The following is a 20,300-nucleotide window of genomic DNA, read 5'->3' as shown; positions in this document are numbered from 1 at the left end:
AAACGCCTCGTGGAAAGTTACCAGTTCATGGACCCGCTGAACCCGAGGGATAGTTTGTACGGAGGAAGGACCAATGTCACCTGTTTGCTGTACCAAGCCGACGAAGAGAAAGGAGAAGAAATCAAATACTTGGACGTGTGTTCGCTGTATCCCTACGTGTGCAAATATTGTCGCTTTCCTGTAGGGCACCCACACTTGTTGACGGAACACATCGACCTGAAAAACATTCGACAATACGAAGGCTTGATCAAGTGTAAAGTTTTGCCGCCCGCGGACTTGTACCATCCCGTGTTACCTCACCATTGTCAAGGCAAACTGATGTTTCCTTTGTGCCGTACTTGTGCCGAAACGTGCAACCAAGACCAACCATGTCAGCACACCCAGGAAGAACGTGCCTTGACGGGAACCTGGGTCAGCGTAGAATTGTTCAAAGCTCTGGACATGGGATAGCAACTGTTAGAAGTGTACGAAATTTGTCACGTTCCCAAGACACAACAATACCACAAGGGTGACCCCACGCAGAAAGGCATTTTCGCAGACTACGTGGATGCCTTTTTGAAACTGAAACAAGAAGCCAGCGGCTATCCGTCCTGGTGTCACACTCCCGAAGACCAAATACAATTCAAAGAGAAATACTATGAACAAGAAGGCATCTCTTTAGACCACATCGAGAAAAACGAAGGCAGGCGATCGTTTGCCAAAGTGATGTTAAATTGCTTGTGGGGTAAAATGGCACAACGAACGTGTTTACCCAAGACGGAATATTTGACAGAACCTTCCCGCTACTTCCAGATGATTCACGACAAAACCAAATACATGAAACACGTGGACGTTGTTCGTGAGGATTTGATCTTGGTCAATTACGAAGACGATCTGGACTTTGTACAAGACGACCCTTTTGGAAATGTCATCATTGTGGCTTACGTGACAGATCATGCTCGCTTAAAATTGTACGAAGCTTTAGAACTGTTAGAAGAACGCGTCCTGTACTTTGACACGGACAGTTGCATTTACATCCATCACCCGAGTCAACAGCACCCTGACATGGAAGGAGACCGATTAGGAGCCTGGACAGACGAGCATCCCGACGACAAGATTCTAAGTTTCGTCAGTGGCGGTCCCAAAAATTACGGCTACGAATACCGGGACAAACAAGGAGAAGTGCACACGACGTGCAAAGTGAAAGGACTGACTCTGAATTATCGTATCAGTCGTGTGGTCAACTTTGGGGTATTGAAAGAAGCCTTGCAATCTGGAGAGGATAAACACTTTAAAGTGACCACTCACCAACCCAACAAGATTGTACGTTTACCCACTCACCACATCGTTAGTCGACCCTTGGAAAAAGTCTATCAAATCGTGTACCAGAAGCGAGTGCGACTTCCCAATCATTTCACCTTACCGTATGGACACGTCGGTATTGGTCTGTATATAAAAAGGAACCCTAGGCAAGATCGATAGTTCATTGTGACTACCAAGACGAAGCGAACAAGACGAATACTTTCAGAGAAACACAAAACAAGTTGAGACATGCACAATTCAAGTTTGGGGGCTCTGAAGTGGAATGCGATTGTGAGCCTTGCGATGGGAACGATGCTGTACGCTGTGACCTTAGCGATGCCTTAAAGCATCGTGGGAACTTTGTTCTCACTACCCCTATCATGGAAAGTGATGCTGTGCGTGTCAAACCTGAGGGATGCGAAAGAGATGCCACTCGTCCTCTTGGACACTTTACTGGGTTTCATTTTAAAGGTGAATGCGTACCTTCACGTCTACCTCCCTACGGATGTCATCCAGCCCTGAGCAAACTCCTGTCGATGTCACCCAACCCTCATCGAAACGAACCTGTGAAAGAGGAATATTCGTTCCCTGTGGGTTTGTCGGAATACTGCGACTTTGAAAATCGTCTTCAATCGTTCAAAGGAAAATGGCCTAAGTATCTGGGAGCACCGACCCCCGAAGAATTAGCCAGAGCCGGATTTTTCTACTTGGGCGAAGGAGGTAAAGTCAAGTGCTTCAGTTGCGGTGTGTCACTTCACCACTGGGAACCGCAAGATTCGGCCTACGTAGAACATGCTCGATGGTCACCGAATTGTCATTACTTACCCTTAGTGGGACCGAGACATTGAAGTAACTTACCATAATCTGTTCATGGATACTTTACAAGAGAACATTCGTGTTTTGCCTGTGGAGTTGAGCGAACGCATTTACCGAGAGCTGGTCAAAATACAAGTGAAACGTAAAGAACAATTGCATCCGTTACGTCACCGGTGTTTGAACCACTGGTACCTGAAGGCTATACAAGGACTGATTCAATTGAAAGTGTTCCATTGGACAGACATTGATCAACGATCCCCTAGTTTTAAACAGGATTGGTTTGTTAAGGACGATTCTATCTACTACATCATTGTAAACTTACTGCATCGAATTCCAGAGGAAGAGTTAACGAATTACCAACATCTTGAACACAATGTCAACTTAGTGAAAGAGGAAACTTCTGAACGAATTGTAATGTGTAAATTAGTGACCAAACGATTTAAATTCGACACTGAAGTAAAACCATGTCTGTGCAAAGAGTACATTTCTTGTGTCAGACCAAAGAGGATTTAGTATGACCTATTCATGGATATTTTGCTAGAGAACATTCGTGCTTTGCCTGTGGAGTTGAGAGAACGCATTTACCGAGAACTGATCAAAATACAAGTGAAACGCAAACGCAAAGTTATTGAACCGTTTTTAAATTATGCTCTGTTCCAAAGTATAAGAAGACTGATTATGAGTGGATATTACATCAGGCACAAAGGTAAACGAGGCTATTGGCCACCACACAAGGATTCCAAAAACAGTGTATATACTTATGGATACTTTACAAGAGAACATTTTGGGCTTGCCTGAGGAGTTGAGAGAAAGGATTTACCGAGAGCTGGTGAAAATACACGTCAAACGTAAAGAACAATTGCATCCGTTACGTCACCAGATATTTAACCACTGGTACCTGAATGGTATAAAAGAACTGATTCGTCAGAAATTGTTTCAGTGGTCAGACCTTGTTAGTGAGTTAGTGAATGAACGAAATGTTCATCATTTTGGTTACTTCGAGATTCACCTAGAGCAACGCATTGAGGAAGACGAGTTAAAGGATTACCAACATATGTTACATGGAATCTACTTAGTGGAAGAGAAAACTTCTAATCGAAGTTTGAACTGTAGGTTACAGTATTCTAGATTTCCTTTTGGAGAACGAAGATGTCTGGGTAGAATGTACGTGTATTGCTTCCGAAAAAAGAGAGCATAAAAACAGGAATCCATGCCACGGCTTATGTCACAAGTGATTGAACAGATTCCGTGGAAGGAACTCAATGACCATATTCAAACCGGGGATCATTACCATCGATTATTACAAGAACTGTATCCATTCAATTGGGGTCGACAAGTGGTGTGTGTCTTAGTGACTTGTTTTCTGGGATTTCGTTTACCAGCCGATTCCTTGTGGACTCTTTACGATCAGTACTTACCACACCCCCATGGCCTTAAATGGTCACGAAAAACTCCTTTTGCTCAAAGCCTTGCGTTTTCATCTGGATACTTCTCGACCATTACGGGAAAAAAAGATTCGTCAACTCTTAGCTACCCAAGACGTGTATGGCGATGTGAGTGTAGCTTGTGACTTACACCCCCATTGGACAGATGTCCGTGCCTGGAAAGAATGGGATTTTGAGGCTTGGACCCAAGAAGTGGCCCAGTATGCACGAGAGTTGTTCAAGGAAAAAAGTTACTTTTCAACCCGGGTTAGTGACGGTGCCAGAAGAACCCGTCACCCAGGACGGGACTGTCGTGGACAGGCCTGAAAGACCCTTTCGGGAGGACACTTGTGTGACCTTACCCCCTACTATAGAACTGGTTAGAACATTACCCAAAACATGTTGTTGTACAGACACTTGTTTTTATTTTACGTTAATGGTTATCATGTGCCTTTTATTCTTGTACTTAAGCCCTCGGCTTTTATGTATTTTTGTCTTTCGTATTCATCTTTGAAACATTCAATAAACGTGTTCTGAAAAAAGTATTTAAACTCTTGTCTTGTTTCTTTTCGTGTCACAAGTGACATTTCTAACACTATGGCTACCTCTGCTGTCTCTGCTCCCTCTTCCTCTACTGTCAAAGTCATCGACGAACACTTAGATCGTGCCAGTTGGGAGGCTTTGTATCGTCGCCATCCCTTTAACATGCTCATTGCTGGACCTAGCGGTTCAAGAAAAACCGAATTCGTCAAACGTTTGATCGAACATAAACATCATTTGATCGATCGGCCACCTCAACGGATCGTGTGGTGTTACAAAGAGTGGCAATCGGCGTACAGCCTCTTGCGAGAAAGTCAAGGCGATTCCATCGTGTTTGTGGAAGGCATTCCTAAAGAAGACGACGGCATCGTCTCTGACTCCCGTCAAACCCATTTGGTCATTTTTGACGACATGTTAGGAGAAGACGAAGAAGAAATTAAACTGTGGTTCACGCGCAAAGGTTATCACCGTAATGCCAGTGTCGTTTACATCACCCAAAATTTGTTTCAACAAAGTAAAGCCCATCGCACCATCAGTCTCAATGCGCATTACGTGGTCTTGTTTAAAAGCCCTCGAGATAAATCGCAAGTGCAAGTCTTAGCCAAACAGTTAGGAACGCCTTGGCTGACTCAGGCGTACGACGATGCCACTCAAACGCCACACGCCTATTTACTCGTCGATTTGAAACCTACCACCCCCGAGGATTTGCGATTTCGTACCCACTTGTTTCACCACTGGTGCCAAGACGGAGGGCCTGTCCTGTACACGTCTCCGTCCTCGACTTCATTTCACTCCCCATAAATAAAATCTATAAAAACCTCAGACCGTTTTCGTCTGTCTCACACAGTGTGAACATGACGTCCCTTCAGTCGCATCTTCCCGTCAAATTGATTCGTGCCTTGTATGGCATCAGTCGAGAAAAAAATCCACAAATACGAGCTCGTGTCTTAGACGCTAGTCTCAGAGAAGTCTTACGATGGTTCACGGTGACGGTACATCAAATACTCCAAGGAATCATTCAGATTCCTCATCAAACCAAACGCTTTTTCGAACGAAACAAAGTCGCTTTGGTCCAACTGGCCGATCGCAGCATCGACACTCAAAATCAAACCAAAAAAGAAATCATTTTGAAACCTGGAGGGAGCGGTACTCTAGGAGGGGTCATCATTCGCTCTCTCTTAAGATGGGATCCTAATGCCCCCAAACTTCTCCCCAAGAAAAAAGTCCAACGAAGCCCCAAGAAGAAAAATAAAAAGACCAGGTCCCCAAGAAGAAGAAGAACTTCTCCAGTGGCGGGACCCTCCTCTGACCAGACACCACCCCGGAAAAAGAAAAGAAGCCCCCAGAAATAGAAACAGAGAAAAAGTCCCCAGAAAAAGAAAAGCCCACAAAAGAGAACTAGTCGCAAGAGAGGCACTTCTTCGGCCAGGACGCAACTTTACACTCGCAAACCACGACCTGCCACGGCGGTGACCGCGTCTCCGGCAGCCTCACGTTCATCCACTTCTCCGTTGATGACACCAAGAACTGAAGAGTACTTGGAGACGTTGATCACACCAAGAACATCTCCGTTAATGACCCCAAAAAGAACTTCCCCAGTGGCAGGAACCTCCAATTTAGTGGCAGTGGCTGCTGCTCACAAAGTACCTTCTCCCAAAATCAAAGTCCAAGAAAGATCGGGCATGTTACAAAGTTTACTGGATTTGTCCAAGCAAGAACTGGCTCGATTTAGTCCGTTGCGTACCCCTGCACGACGTGTCATGCCTGTCCTCAAACTGATACGACGTAAAGACAATCAGTGGCGACGCGTTCCAGTATAAAAAAGACCTGTGACCAAGTCGGGGGTATCAGTGGTTTTTTTTTTGGTGCTCCTGAAGACTCAAAGATGTCACCCTCCAGAAAACCCCAAGGAAAGAAAAGAAAAGGACTACCACCACGTTTAGTCAAACATGGGGACATGTTATCTTTCCTGTCCAAAGCTTCTCCACCTCTACGAAAAAAACTCATTCAATCGGCCTCCAAAGAGGTCATCAATACCGTGTGCGAATGTTGTTTGAACGTCTTGAAAGGCACGATCCCTTTGTCCAAACACCAGAAACAATGCTTAAGCAAACATCGTCACGTTCTTCGCCAAATGGTTCAAAAGAAAATTCCCATTCGTCAAAAGAAGAAGATGTTGGTCCAACGTGGAGGCATTTTACCCCTATTATTAGGCCCGATACTGAAAGGAGTCTTGGGAACCATGTTGGGAGGACTGGTGGGAGCAAGATAAAAAGGCCCTCGGAAGTCCCATGATCTCAGAATCGACCCCTGACAACCCCATAGAAGGACGAAAACTAGCTTTAGTGCCTTACAAACGATGGATGGAATACCATCGGTGGCAAGAACAACGCACCCCGCATTTACCTTCCAATCCCAATTTGAGCGAGATGTCCCAGTTACAACACGAATTGCAGTCCTTGATGGATCGCCAAGATTTGTCCGAAACAGAAAAATCGCAAAAGTACGGTCAACTCTTGCAACGACTGCAACTCTTTCACCAGAAAGCTTTAGACGAAACAGCTCTACCCACTCTGAAAGATTTTAAGACCTTGATGAAAAGTCCAGCACCATCATCATTACCACCACCACCACCACTACTACCATCCCCAGGGGTCACCAGAGATACTACCCCACGAAGGCCTGAGGAAGAAGAGATGCGAGAAGTGTTTCAAACACCATCAACAGCTCCCATTTCGAGTAAGATTGCAGCATCCTTGTTGACCCCGTCCCCCACACCCCAACGAGAAGAAATGAAAGCTTGGGTTAAAAAGATGATGTCCACTCCTCCTTCGACAGAAGTGAAAAAAAAAAGAAGGGAAACCAGAAGTGAAAAAAGAAAAGAAAACCAAAGCCATTCCATTGCCACCTCCACCACCACTACCTTCGACTTCTACTCCCGTAGCCCATCGGACACGTAAATCCGTTTCTAAACCACCCTTTCGACCCACCCAAAGTAGCATCACCGAAGAGTGGGTGACTTATTAACACACCAACAAAAACAAAAAATATAAAAATGGAAAAAGTCTTAGCCAGCATTTACTACGATCCCTGCCATCCTGCAGGTTACGCAGGAGTTCATGGTATCATGCTGCCAAAACTCGACTGAAAAGTCTCCGTTTACCTCAAGTGCAACGATGGTTACAAGAACAAGCTACCTACACTTTACACAAACCCATTCGACGCAAGTTTGCCAGAAGTCGCACCCGAGTGGAAGGCATCGATCATCAATGGCAAGCCGATTTAGCCGATGTCTCTCATTTGGCCAGCTACAATCGTGGCTACAAATATTTGTTTTGTGTCATCGACGTCTTTTCCAAATTTGCCTGGATCGTGCCCTTGACTTCCAAATCGAGCAGCGAGTTAGTGCGAGCCCTGCAACGGGTGTTGAAACAAAGCGGTCGTCACCCTCTTCGATGGCAAACGGACAAAGGCACCGAATTTCTGAACCAAGCTTTCCAAAAAGAATTAAAGAAACGTGACATTCATTTTTTTACCACCGAGAATCCCGAAACCAAAGCCAGCATCGTGGAACGTTTTCAACGCACTTTGAAAGAACGCATGTGTAAATATTTTACGCATCACCACACTCTGAAGTACATCGACATCTTACCGCACCTGGTGCAAGCGTACAACCAATCTTACCATCGAAGCATCGGACGTGCCCCGCAAGACGTGACTCCCGACAACGAAGTGTTGGTGTTTGAGGGCCTGTTTGGTACGTCCCCGACGAGGGCTGTCCCCAAGAAAAGTGAAGAGTTGGCCGTAGGAGATTGGGTGCGCATTGGCAAAACCAAACGCACTTTCGACAAAGGTTACTTACCTAACTGGACGACCGAATTGTTTCGTGTCACTGGACGAGTGCATGGCCGTCATCCTTCCGTCTATAAATTGGAAGACATGAACGGAGAAGTGCTCAAAGGAACGTTTTATTTGCCCGAGTTACAACGTGTCACCAAAAAAGAAGACGACGTGTACGACATTGAAAGCATTCTCGAACGACGCAGAACCCGTAAAGTGGGCAAACGACGTGTCAAAGAAGTCAAAGTACGTTGGAAAGGATATCCACCCAGTTTCGATTCTTGGATCGACACTTCGCAAGTCATCGACTATAAAAAGAAGTGACCATCATGCCCTTTCACACAAACGCAGCTACGTCGACCACTCCTTCACCTAGTTCTTCTGTGCAAGATTTACAAAAACAACCCTTGTGGGTGTGGTGTGGAGAACGTGTGCCTAAAACGCAAATCGTCTTTTTCTGCCAAATCTTCGTGGTGTAATGTGTCATCGGGGCAGCCATTGCCAATTTGAGTTTGCAACAAGGAGACAAACAATTGTGGACCATTTTATTGAGCAGTTGCATCGGTTACCTGCTTCCCAATTCCTCCCTGAAATTCTCTTCGAACGGGAACCACGGGAACCTTGTGTCCAGTGCCAGTGCCAGTGCCAGTCACCACTCCAACAACAACAACAACCACAACCAGAACCCTATTTTGGGCGGAGACACGCCTCTGACGTCCAGTAACCCCTCGGACAGCCACAGAACTCTGGAATTATGAGTCACCAAAACCAATTTTACTTAACCTTACCCAGTGACAGTTCCATGGAGGTGTTTCCCAAGAACACGTTGTGCTGTTACACGGCCAAATTACCTCAAGCCATCCCCTTAGATCACGAAGCCCATTGGGAAGTGGCTTTAGTGGAAATCATTTACCCGACCCAAGTCCTCAATGTCATTGCCAATCAAAATAAATTTGATGTGGAGGTTCATGACGAGCAAGTGCAACAGGAGTTGGATAAGAGTGCCAAATATAACAAGAAAACCTATAATGACAAAACTAAAACGTGGACCTACCACTTGTTCATTCCCGAAGACTATTATTTTAGTGATCAACATTTGGTCAGCACCATAGCCTCCAGGTTTATTGTCGTGTTTCTGAAAGCTTTGGAGCTTGCCCAAAAAAAGGTCACCCTGGAATACCACAAAGCAGCTCGTCGCTTCCTGATGAAATTTCCTGAAGGGGGTAAAATCCTGTCTTTCTTATTTTGTCCTGAATTGTTTGACATGTTGGGCGGAGACATGAACATGAGAATGGCCATAATCAAGAATAAGGAATTACCAATCGTTTACGACATCGAGTCTTTTGCCAAGTTATTTCGTACCCCGGTAGAACTGAACCAAGGACTGAATTTGATGTTTGTGTACTCTGATGTGGTGGAGTACAATGTGGTGGGACACACCTCCGTACCGTTACTGAGTCATTCCTTTCAAAGTGGATAGTACCACGACCAATGACGAGGAAGGTGGGAACACTTACCACGTCCACCGCGAATTTGTCCATCCTCATTATTTGCCGGTCAGCAAGTCTTATTTGGACACGGTCAACATTGCTATAAAAGGAGATTTGGGACAAAATATTCCATTCACCAAAGGAAAAGTCACGGTGAAACTCCATTTTCGAAAACGGTTCTCTCACGACTCGTAAGTCATGTATCCAGTGTACCGAGGGGTTGCACGACAGCGAGGACACGGTTTAGGAGATATGTTAAAATCGGCCTTTCGTTCGGTGGCCCCGGTGTTGAGACCGATGGTGACACGCGGATTGCACGCCTTGAAAGATGCGGCACTGACGCAAGCAAAGAATTTCTCCAAAATGTCATCATCGACAAACAAAACCCTAAAGAAGCTTTCATGAGGGCAGGCAAAAATGTCTTGCTGCAAACGGGCAAAGACCTTTTGGGCCGACGAGACACACCTATAAATGCCCTGCACGCTACCGAGTCAGGCATTCAGCAAGGACAAGGCAGAAAGAGACGACGAAGAAAACACCCTTTCACCAGACTTCAAGCTAGAAAGGCCAAGAAAAGAAGAACCGTTCGAGACTTAGACGTTTTCGATTATTGAGAAAGAGACAAAAAAAAATGATGCACCGAGAGTCTTGCGCTTGTTCCAAGTCGGAACTGGATCTGTTTGCCATGCCACCCACCATGATGACCATGCAAGAATCCCAGTGGGTGGAATTTCATCCCGTCTCCTCATTGACGGATTCCGCTCCCATCGAGTTTGAAATCAAAGGACAGCCCGAAGATTACATCGATCTGAATAGCAATTACCTGTACTTGAAAGTGAAAGTGATCATTCCTTGTTTAGCTCAGTGGACTTGTACTTGAATAACAAACTGGTCAGCAGCAGCATGGATACTTACCCTTACCGAGCGTACCTGGAAAATCTCTTGACGTACGGAAAAGAAGCCAAGAACACTCATCTGGATGCTTGCGTGGTATGGAAACCTGACCAAGCGAATAAGTTCAACGGCATTACACTTGCTGGGGATGCTCAAAATACGGGATTTGTAGAACGACGAACGAAAATTCATCTAAGTCGTAGTTTAGAACTGATGGATCGTTTACATTTGGACATGTGGTTGCAAGAAAAGTATTTGCTGAACGGGGTGGATGTCCGCTTGAGACTGAATCTCAGCAGTGCCGCTTTCCATTTGATGGCTGCCGCTGATGCCACTTACAAAACCGTCATCCAAGAAGCCCGACTTTACGTGCGTCGTGTGGAAGTGTTACCTAAAGTGGGAAACGACGTCAGTCAGACGTTGAGCAGAACGACCGCCAAGTATCCGATACGACGCGTGGAAGTGAAAACCTTCACCATTCCCGCTGGACAGCGATCCATGATCGAAGATCATCTGTTCCAAGGACAGTTACCCAAACGTTTGATCGTTGGTATCGTCAGGAATTCATCTTTCAACGGAGCCTACAACGAAAATCCTTTTGAGTTTCATCACTTTAGCGTGTCCAAGACTGAAGTCAGTCGCGATGGCAAGACCTTGTGTACCCGACCTTTCGAGCCTAACTTTGCCCAGAAGAATTACTTGAGATCGTACTTGTCCCTGTACGAAGCCACCGGTCAGTTAGGAACCAACACCAGTCACGGCATTACGTACGAGGATTATGCAGGAAGCTATGCTTTGTGGGGTTTTGATTTCACTCCAGACCAAGGCAGTGACGAGGGACATTTCCACCCTATAAAATCTGGCCAGATTCGTGTGGAAATTCAGTTTACATTCCGAGACCCCGCTATTACTAATCCAACGTTGAATCCTCCTGTATGCAGAATTCGATAATACGATAGAAATCAACAGTTTGAGAGAAGTCATTCTAGATTACTAGAAACCATGGAAGACTGTTATCCCTCTTTACCTAGTGGAGAAACTTTGGAGATGGAATGTGAGGAAACTGTGGAAAGAGAATCCCAAGACAAAGACGATGAAGTTATGATGAAGTCAAGATGGCCAGAACAAGAAGCCCATTTAGTCTCCTGTTTTGCCAAACACTTGGTCGAAAAAATGACGGAATTGATCAAGAAAAATTGCTATGGATGTCAAAACGATCATCCCAGTCAAATTCAACACGATAAATGCCTGATGTTGAGTCAAGAAGAAAAATTGGACGAGTATCTGGACGAGGCTTGGAGTCTCATCTCGGACGAAGACGTGTGGCATCAGTGGTATAAAGACTTGCGTGAACATTCTTGTCCACCATTAACCACTCAAGAGATCGATCGTATCGAAGCTCTCCTGAATCAGAGTGAGGAGACGAAACGAAGAAACGGTTATTTGTCAGACATTTTCAAGCAAAAAGTCAGGATCGAATTGATGACATATTATTACCTGTGAAGAAGAAGAGGAAGCAGAAAAAAAAACACACATTAATCAATGGACACCTGGGAACTTTATTACCTTTTGAACCACAGTTCGTACACGTCTTCTTGGAATCCTATCGTATCTGATAAAGCTGAACTCCCTCATCGCAAACTTCAAGACCATCAAGCTTATGTGATCAACACGGACGACAGTCATCTCCCAGGAACCCACTGGGTAGCCGTTTACTTTCCTCAAGAAGGATGTGTGGAATATTTCGATTCGTACGGATTGCCCCCTTTGGAAGACGATATCATTGACTTTATGAGAAGAAATGCTCAGACCACCCGATTCAATAATGTGAAATTACAAGGCACAGATTCCTTGGTGTGTGGACAGTACTGTTTGTATTTTCTGCATCATCGCAGCCTGGGCTATTCCTTAGAACATTTAGTGACTCATTTTGATCCTCGTTCTTCTTCTAGAAACGATGTGAAAGTAGATCGATGGTTTTGTGACCATTATGCTTATCTTTTGTCTCAAGCTAGGAAACGTAGTGTCCATCAATGGCCTAATGATTTCCAACAGTGGAAATCACAATTTCATTCACAACGTTGTCAGCCCTGTTTAAAGTAGAGTGTGAATTGAAAAAAAAATGTTTGTGATTTGAAAAAAATGTTTGATGTTATATTGTTGGATTATTGTTAAAAAATGTTAGAGTTGTTGTTTAGTGTTAAGTGATTTTTGAATAAAAAATGTTGTGTTTTGAAAAAAAATGCCTTTGGCTTTTGTTTGGCTATAAGAATGTTTGATTCATGTGTCACGGAATGGTGTAAATGTTGTTAATTAAATGCATGTACTCCGGTTTCGTTTCTTTTTCTCTGTACAACGATACCCGAGGGTGATTATAATATGGTCTACGTACTTCGAAATCGTGAGTACGATTCGTCCTGTGCCACACGTGCAAGGTGCCTTTGATAAAGAATAACGAAAATTCTAAAGGTATAAATACGTTACTACATGTAAAGGACCTTTACAATACTAATGGTTTTGTCAGCAAGCGGCCTGCTTAAAGGATTCGCACAACTCCAGCTGTAGGGGTAGGTAATGTTTTGGGTTTTAAGTGATAACTAGTGTATTACCATATTTGCCTTTGCATGTTTGTTATAGTTTCTTTACATACCATAATGCGTGCATTTTTTATTCTTGTTGCGACGTAGTGCAGGACTTATATTGGTAATGTAAAGCTACATTTTTTAAAAAAGAATTGCTTACTATTGTCTTATCAAGCAGGGTTAGGTTTACTATTGAACCTCTGTTTTGTAATTGCCATTATAATATAATCATTTTAACTTACCATGTATAACGTCCTTACGTTATGTCTGTATCAAGTTTAGTACACTGTATTGGGTATATTTTCAGCTGAGGTTTGATGGTAGGAATATCCGGGGTGTCCGGTGTTGTCAGAGGGTAGAAACGTCCGTGTGTCCGGTGTGTTTAAGGTGCCGGAGCGTCTAATGTCTAGCGTCCGGAATGTCAAGAGTGACTAAGGTGACCCAGCTGTAGAGCCGTCAAAGGACCAGGGGGTCCGGAGGGTCTAATATTTCAAGTGTCCGGAGGGTCTAATGTTTCAAGTGATCATAGTATTCCGAGGGTCCGGAGTCTATATTGGTTGTGAAATTGATTCGGAGGAGCTGTGGAGCGGATATGGTGCACGGGTGACGGAGTGCATCTCCACACATGTATTTTTAGCTGTATGCTAATTTTGGGTTAGTAAGACCCAGTGTATTATTCAGGACTGGAAGGATAGATTGTATATCCGTTCTTGTTTAGTGACATAATTTCGCTACCTGAGCGAATACATTTTTTTACTATGTGTAAACGCTTACATTGTTTACTATTTGAGTGAACTATATTCATCTTTCCATTATTGAATCATTTGTGAAATCATTTATCCTGTGTTTTAGGGTTACTGACCTAAATTTATTTGTACATTTTTTTCATCTTTGAAACTGTGCGTTTTTTTTGTTAAATAGATCCAATATTTGGATTATAAATACGCACATATCTTCATCATCCACTACTCATATAAATCGCCACATTAAACCATATATCTGTGTCGTCAAAACGTGTTCTGTTGTTAATCCGAAATATCCCACCCGGTTATCTTGTTACAAATGGTGTCAGAAGTGGGATCATTTCGGATATAACAGAGCACTGAAATTGTTTTATTATATTTGTATGCTTTTTGTGTTTCAGATGCGTTTGACAAAGCACCAAGGTTAGGTAGATACCTAATATTACTTTATTTTTTGTATTTAATATTTTTGTTGCATTTCGTGAAAGAAAATACGGTTTGTGGTAATTACGTGTTTTGTATAAAACTGCACTTTAAGGTTGGTCACCACCAAACTTTTGAAATGTCTTCTATGAAAGAACTGGTAGAACTGGGGAAACAGTTTGGTTATGAGGGGGAGTCCCTTAGAAATTTCGTTCGTGAAGAACAAGCCCGGGAGAGGGACCAAAGATTAAAGGAGAGGGAATTAGAGAAGTGTAAGATCGAACTAGAGAAACAGGCTGAGAGGGAATTAGAAAGGGAAAAATTTGAAAGGGAACAACAAATAGAAAGGGAAAAAAGGGAAACCCAGAAGGAAATGATAGAATTAGAGAAGGGTAAGATAGAACTAGAGAAACAGGCTGAGAGGGAAAGGATAGAATGGGAAAGGGAAGCGAGAGGGAGAAGTTAGAAAGGGAAAAACAGGTAAGGTTAGAAACTTTAGAGATGGAAGATAGAAATCGGCAGAGGGAACATCTAAGAAATTCTGAGCTATTGCAAGCTAAAAAAGAGGGGGAACATGTTAAACTGAGAGGTCCAAAATTGCCCCCATTTGAAGACGATAAAGATAATATGGATAGTTATCTAAATAGGTTCAAGAGGTATGCTACGGTACAAAAATGGAAGAAAGACGATTGGCCGCTCCATCTTAGCGCGTTATTGAAAGGTAAAGTGTTAGACGTGTATTCGCGTTTATCCACGGCCGATTCGCTCAATTACCCCGTGTTGAAAGAGGCACTTCTCAAGAAATATGAACTAACCGAGCAAGGGTTTCGCAAGAAGTTTAAGTATAGTAAACCAGAGAGAGGCGAAACATTCACCCAGTTCGTCAGTAGGACTTGCAATTATTTGCAGCGATGGGTGGAATGTGGTAAAGTCGTCAAGACATTTGAGGGTCTTGTCGATTTCTTGCTTCGTGACCAATTGTTAACAACTTGTGGCAAGGAGTTATATTTATTCTTGAAGGAAAGATCCTTCACAAATGTATATGAAATGGCCACACAGGCGGATTTGTTCGCCGAAGCTCGGGGAGGTTCGCAGAATGTCATCACGCGATATGTCAAAGGTGGGAATCAGGTCAACGACAGAAAACCTAGGGAACCTGAAAAATCTGGTAGGAGTAACCAGGGGAAGCGGAGTCACATGCAATGTTTCATTTGCAAGGAAGTGGGTCATATCTCCCACTATTGTCCTAAACGGAAGGGACCAGTCCAGAAAGTAGCGGTAGCCATTAAAGGCAGAAGATCGGTAAATGGAAAACTTAATGTTTCCCAGCAAGTTAAGCGGAAAACGGTGCGTGAACCGGTGGTGCGTTCAGAGACCAGTCGCGATGTGATCCAATCAATCGGCACGTGTATTTTTCCAGAGGCACGGGTGTCGACCGCAAACGGCACTGTTAACGGACAAGAAGTCACCGTTCTACGAGACACGGGATGCACTACTGTAGTCGTGAAACGGAGCTTAGTCCGCGATGATCAATTGCTTGGGTTTAAATCACCTTGCATGTTGCTTGACCAGACAATCGACCACGTTCCAGTTGCAAGGATAATGATAGATACACCTTTTTTGACCGGGACTGTGGAAGCTTTATGCGTAGCCAACCCGATCTATGAACTGACAATTGGCAACGTACCGGGTTCTAGACTTCCAACCATAGCAGATTTCCGATTCCCTATCATCCAGGCAGTGCAAACTAGGGCTCAGGTAAAGGAGGAAAATAAACCTTTGCGTAAGTTAAAAGTACCGGAAGCCATTACTGATATATCCCGCGAAGAATTCCAAAATGAGCAAAAACGTGACGCGTCTTTACGTGCAACCTCTGAGAAGGCATTAACGGGTACCGTGAGAAAGTGTAAGAACGGGGGTTCCTCTAAATTCCTTGTTCGAAAGGGTTTAATGTACAGGGAATACTCTACATCGGATAGGAAGTTCTTGCAATTAGTGGTTCCCCAGAAATTTAGGGCACATATATTAAAGGTCGCGCACGAGTCGAGTATGGCAGGTCATTTAGGTGTAAAGAAAACAACGGATGGGGTATTAAGAGAATTTTATTGGCCTGGCGTCAATAGCGACATAGCGCGGTTCTGTCGCTCGTGCGACGTTTGCCAGAAGACGATCTCTAAGGGCAGGGTAACTAGAGTACCGTTAGGTCAGATGCCCTTGATAGATACTCCGTTCAAACGAGTGGCCATCGACATTGTAGGACCAATATTTCCGCATACAGATCGGAAAAACCGATACATCTTGACACTGGTAGATTACGCTACCAGATATCCAGAAGCCATAGCTTTGCCATCAATTGAAACCGAACGTGTAGCCGAAGCGCTCGTAGACATGTTCAGCAGGGTCGGAGTGCCCGAAGAAGTTCTTACGGATTGTGGAGCGCAATTCACCTCAGATCTTATGGCAGAAATTAGTAGGTTGTTGTCCCTTAAACAGTTACGCACAACACCTTACCATCCTATGTGCAATGGATTGGTCGAGAAATTCAACGGCACATTGAAGCAAATGTTGCGGAGAATGTGTGCGGAAAGACCGAAGGATTGGGATAGATATATGAACGCCCTTCTGTTCGCATATCGTGAGGTTCCTCAGGAAAGCTTGGGTTTCTCCCCGTTTGAACTATTGTACGGTAGGACAGTTCGTGGTCCTATGCGCATACTTCGTGAACTGTGGACAGACGAGGTCGCGGACGAAGAAGTTAAGACCACATACCATTATGTAGTTGATTTGCGCGAAAGATTAGAAAGTACTTGTCAAATGGCGCAAGACGAACTCGCGAAATCTAGTCGTAGGTACGCCAAGTACTACAACCGAGGAACTCGGAGTAAAAAATTTGACGTAGGCGATCAAGTGTTGGTGCTTCTCCCAACGAATAACAACAAGCTGCTAGTCCAATGGAAAGGGCCATATGAAGTCAGACAGGTGAAAGGCGAAATGGATTATATCATTGATATGGATGGGAAGTCCAAGACATTTCATGCCAATATGCTTAAACTCTACGTAGCGAGACCTGGACAAATGATTGAGAAAGGGATTTTGAATGTAGTATGCGTTGCGGTGATAGAGGATAGGTCTGGTGACGAAGCGGAATTCGTCTCCAGCACAGAAATACCCCTTGAATACCCCATGGACGTTGGTAAGGAAAGTATTGACCAGATAAATGTATGCCCTGAGTTATCGGAGGGTCAACGTACACAGATTATGGAGGTTTTGTCCAAATATCCAGATGTGTTCACGGACAGACCAGGCTGTACGGGTCTAATTCGACACGAGATCAAATTGAATACCACTGAGCCTATCAGGATTAAAGGATATCCGATACCCTTTAATGCACGGGAGACAATCAGCGAAGAAGTGATGAAAATGTTAGACCAGGGAGTGATCGAACCTTCAAACTCACCATACTCGTCCCCCGTGGTGTTAGTCAGAAAGAAAGACGGGACCAACCGGTTTTGCATCGACTTTCGGCAATTAAACAAGATCACCGTATTTGATGCAGAACCAATGCCAGATATGGAAAGTGTATTTTCAAAATTGGCAGGTCATAAATACATTTCCAAATTAGATCTAAGCAAGGGATATTGGCAGATACCCATCGCCGATAATGTCCGCGAGTTGACGGCATTCGCGACTCCCAAAGGACTGTTTCAATTTAAAGTTATGCCTTTCGGTTTAGTCAACGCCGGTGCGTCGTGCGTTCGTCTCATGCGCAAATTATTAAACGGAACGGAAAACGTCGACAGCTTCGTAGACGACATCTTTGTTTACACGCATACATGGGATGAACATGTTAAGGTATTACGGGATCTGTTCGATAGACTTCACATTGCAAACCTTTCAGTTAGGCCTACTAAGTGTAGCATAGGGTATTCCAGTCTGGAATGTTTGGGACATCTGGTAAGTGGACTAGGCCAGTTGCAACCTCATCCAGATAAAATAGGAGCAATCAGGGATGCCCCTAGACCAGAGACAAAAAAACAAGTAAGGTCTTTCCTAGGTCTAATCGGGTTCTACAGGAAATTCGTCCCCAACTTTTCGGCTATTGCCAGCCCATTAACGGATTTGACTAGGAAGGGGCAACCGAATAAAGTTTCATGGGGTGTATGCCAGGAAAAAGCGTTTAACACTCTAAAACACAAACTGGTAAGTGCACCAATTTTAAAGTTGCCGGAAATAGATAAACCTTTTGTACTGAGGACTGATGCGTCCGATACGGGTCTTGGGGCTGTTTTGCTACAGGAGCAAGGGGGGATGAAATTGCCCATTGCTTATGCAAGTAGGAAATTGCTCCCTAGAGAGGAAAAGTACTCCGTGATTGAAAAGGAGTGCCTAGGTTTAGTATGGGGAATAGCGAAATTCCATACATATCTTTTTGGGAGGGAGCTTACCTTGCAAACGGACCATCAGCCGCTTTTATATTTGAATAAAGCAAAGGTCACCAATGCAAGATTGATGCGTTGGGCGTTATCTTTGCAACCATACAGTTTTCGAATCGAGGCAATTCGAGGGTCAGAAAATGTGGGAGCTGATTTTTTAAGTAGGGTGTAATTAGCAAATCATTTCGTTCGGTCTGAAAATTGGAAGTTTTAATAATGATTCATTGTTCACATTCCGTGATTGTTCTAAAAGTGATACCACTTTTTTTTAGTGGGGAGGTATTGTCACGGAATGGTGTAAATGTTGTTAATTAAATACATGTACTCCGGTTTCGTTTCTTTTTCTCTGTACAACGATACCCGAGGGTGATTATAATATGGTCTACGTATTTCGAAATCGTGAGTACGATTCGTCCTGTGCCACACGTGCAAGGTGCCTTTGATAAAGAATAACGAAAATTCTAAAGGTATAAATACGTTACTACATGTAAAGGACCTTTACAATACTAATGGTTTTGTCAGCAAGCGGCCTGCTTAAAGGATTCGCACAACTCCAGCTGTAGGGGTAGGTAATGTTTTGGGTTTTAAGTGATAACTAGTGTATTACCATATTTGCCTTTGCATGTTTGTTATAGTTTCTTTACATACCATAATGCGTGCATTTTTTATTCTTGTTGCGACGTAGTGCAGGACTTATATTGGTAATGTAAAGCTACATTTTTTAAAAAAGAATTGCTTACTATTGTCTTATCAAGCAGGGTTAGGTTTACTATTGAACCTCTGTTTTGTAATTGCCATTATAATATAATCATTTTAACTTACCATGTATAACGTCCTTACGTTATGTCTGTATCAAGTTTAGTACACTGTATCGGGTATATTTTCAGCTGAGTTTTTGATGGTAGGAATATCCGGGGTGTCCGGTGTTGTCAGAGGGTAGAAACGTCCGTGTGTCCGGTGCGTTTAAGGTGCCGGAGCGTCTAATGTCTAGCGTCCGGAATGTCAAGAGTGACTAATGTGACCCAGCTGTAGAGCCGTCAAAGGACCAGGGGGTCCGGAGGGTCTAATATTTCAAGTGTCCGGAGGGTCTAATGTTTCAAGTGATCATAGTATTCCGAGGGTCCGGAGTCTATATTGGTTGTGAAATTGATTCGGAGGAGCTGTGGAGCGGATATGGTGCACGGGTGACGGAGTGCATCTCCACACATGTATTTTTAGCTGTATGCTAATTTTGGGTTAGTAAGACCCAGTGTATTATTCAGGACTGGAAGGATAGATTGTATATCCGTTCTTGTTTAGTGACATAATTTCGCTACCTGAGCGAATACATTTTTTTTTTACTATGTGTAAACGCTTACATTGTTTACTATTTGAGTGAACTATATTCATCTTTCCATTATTGAATCATTTGTGAAATCATTTATCCTGTGTTTTAGGGTTACTGACCTAAATTTATTTGTACATTTTTTTCATCTTTGAAACTGTGCGTTTTTTTTGTTAAATAGATCCAATATTTGGATTATAAATACGCACATATCTTAATCATCCACTACTCATATAAATCGCCACATTAAACCATATATCTGTGTCGTCAAAACGTGTTCTTCTGTTAATCCGAAATATCCCACCCGGTTATCTTGTTACATCATGCTCTTTCACTTCTTACTATCCCTCTCTTGACACTCATTGAACGTTGCGGCTCGAAAACCGTGGAGGGATGTTTTCCTTCACGTCCGCGCTTTGACTTTAAGAACCGGGGCAGTTTCCAGTCTAACCATCCATTGTCGACTCATCCTCCTACGAAGATGTGCTCCAAATTAGCTAAGCTAAACGA

At 43.6% G+C, this 20,300-nt stretch overlaps 1 protein-coding gene across 1 annotated transcript; it reads left to right on the top strand.

Moving 5' to 3' along the window:
• Positions 1-14,506: 14,506 nt before the first annotated feature.
• Positions 14,507-20,027, top strand: LOC149798682 (uncharacterized). The gene is made up of 2 exons (XM_089957522.1): positions 14,507-19,031; positions 19,354-20,027. The coding sequence occupies exon 1, from the start codon at positions 14,535-14,537 to the stop codon at positions 18,636-18,638; it is 4,104 nt and encodes a 1,367-aa protein (XP_089813648.1). The 5' UTR covers positions 14,507-14,534; the 3' UTR covers positions 18,639-19,031; positions 19,354-20,027.
• The last annotated feature ends 273 nt before the right edge of the window (positions 20,028-20,300 follow it).

Source organism: Sinohyriopsis cumingii, chromosome 5, assembly GCF_028554795.1.
Source record: "Sinohyriopsis cumingii isolate HCF-2022 chromosome 5, ASM2855479v2, whole genome shotgun sequence".
Taxonomy (NCBI): Eukaryota; Metazoa; Mollusca; class Bivalvia; order Unionida; family Unionidae; genus Sinohyriopsis; species Sinohyriopsis cumingii.
The sequence above is the reverse complement of the archived record's forward strand: the minus strand, read 5'-3'. Positions and strand labels throughout refer to the sequence as shown.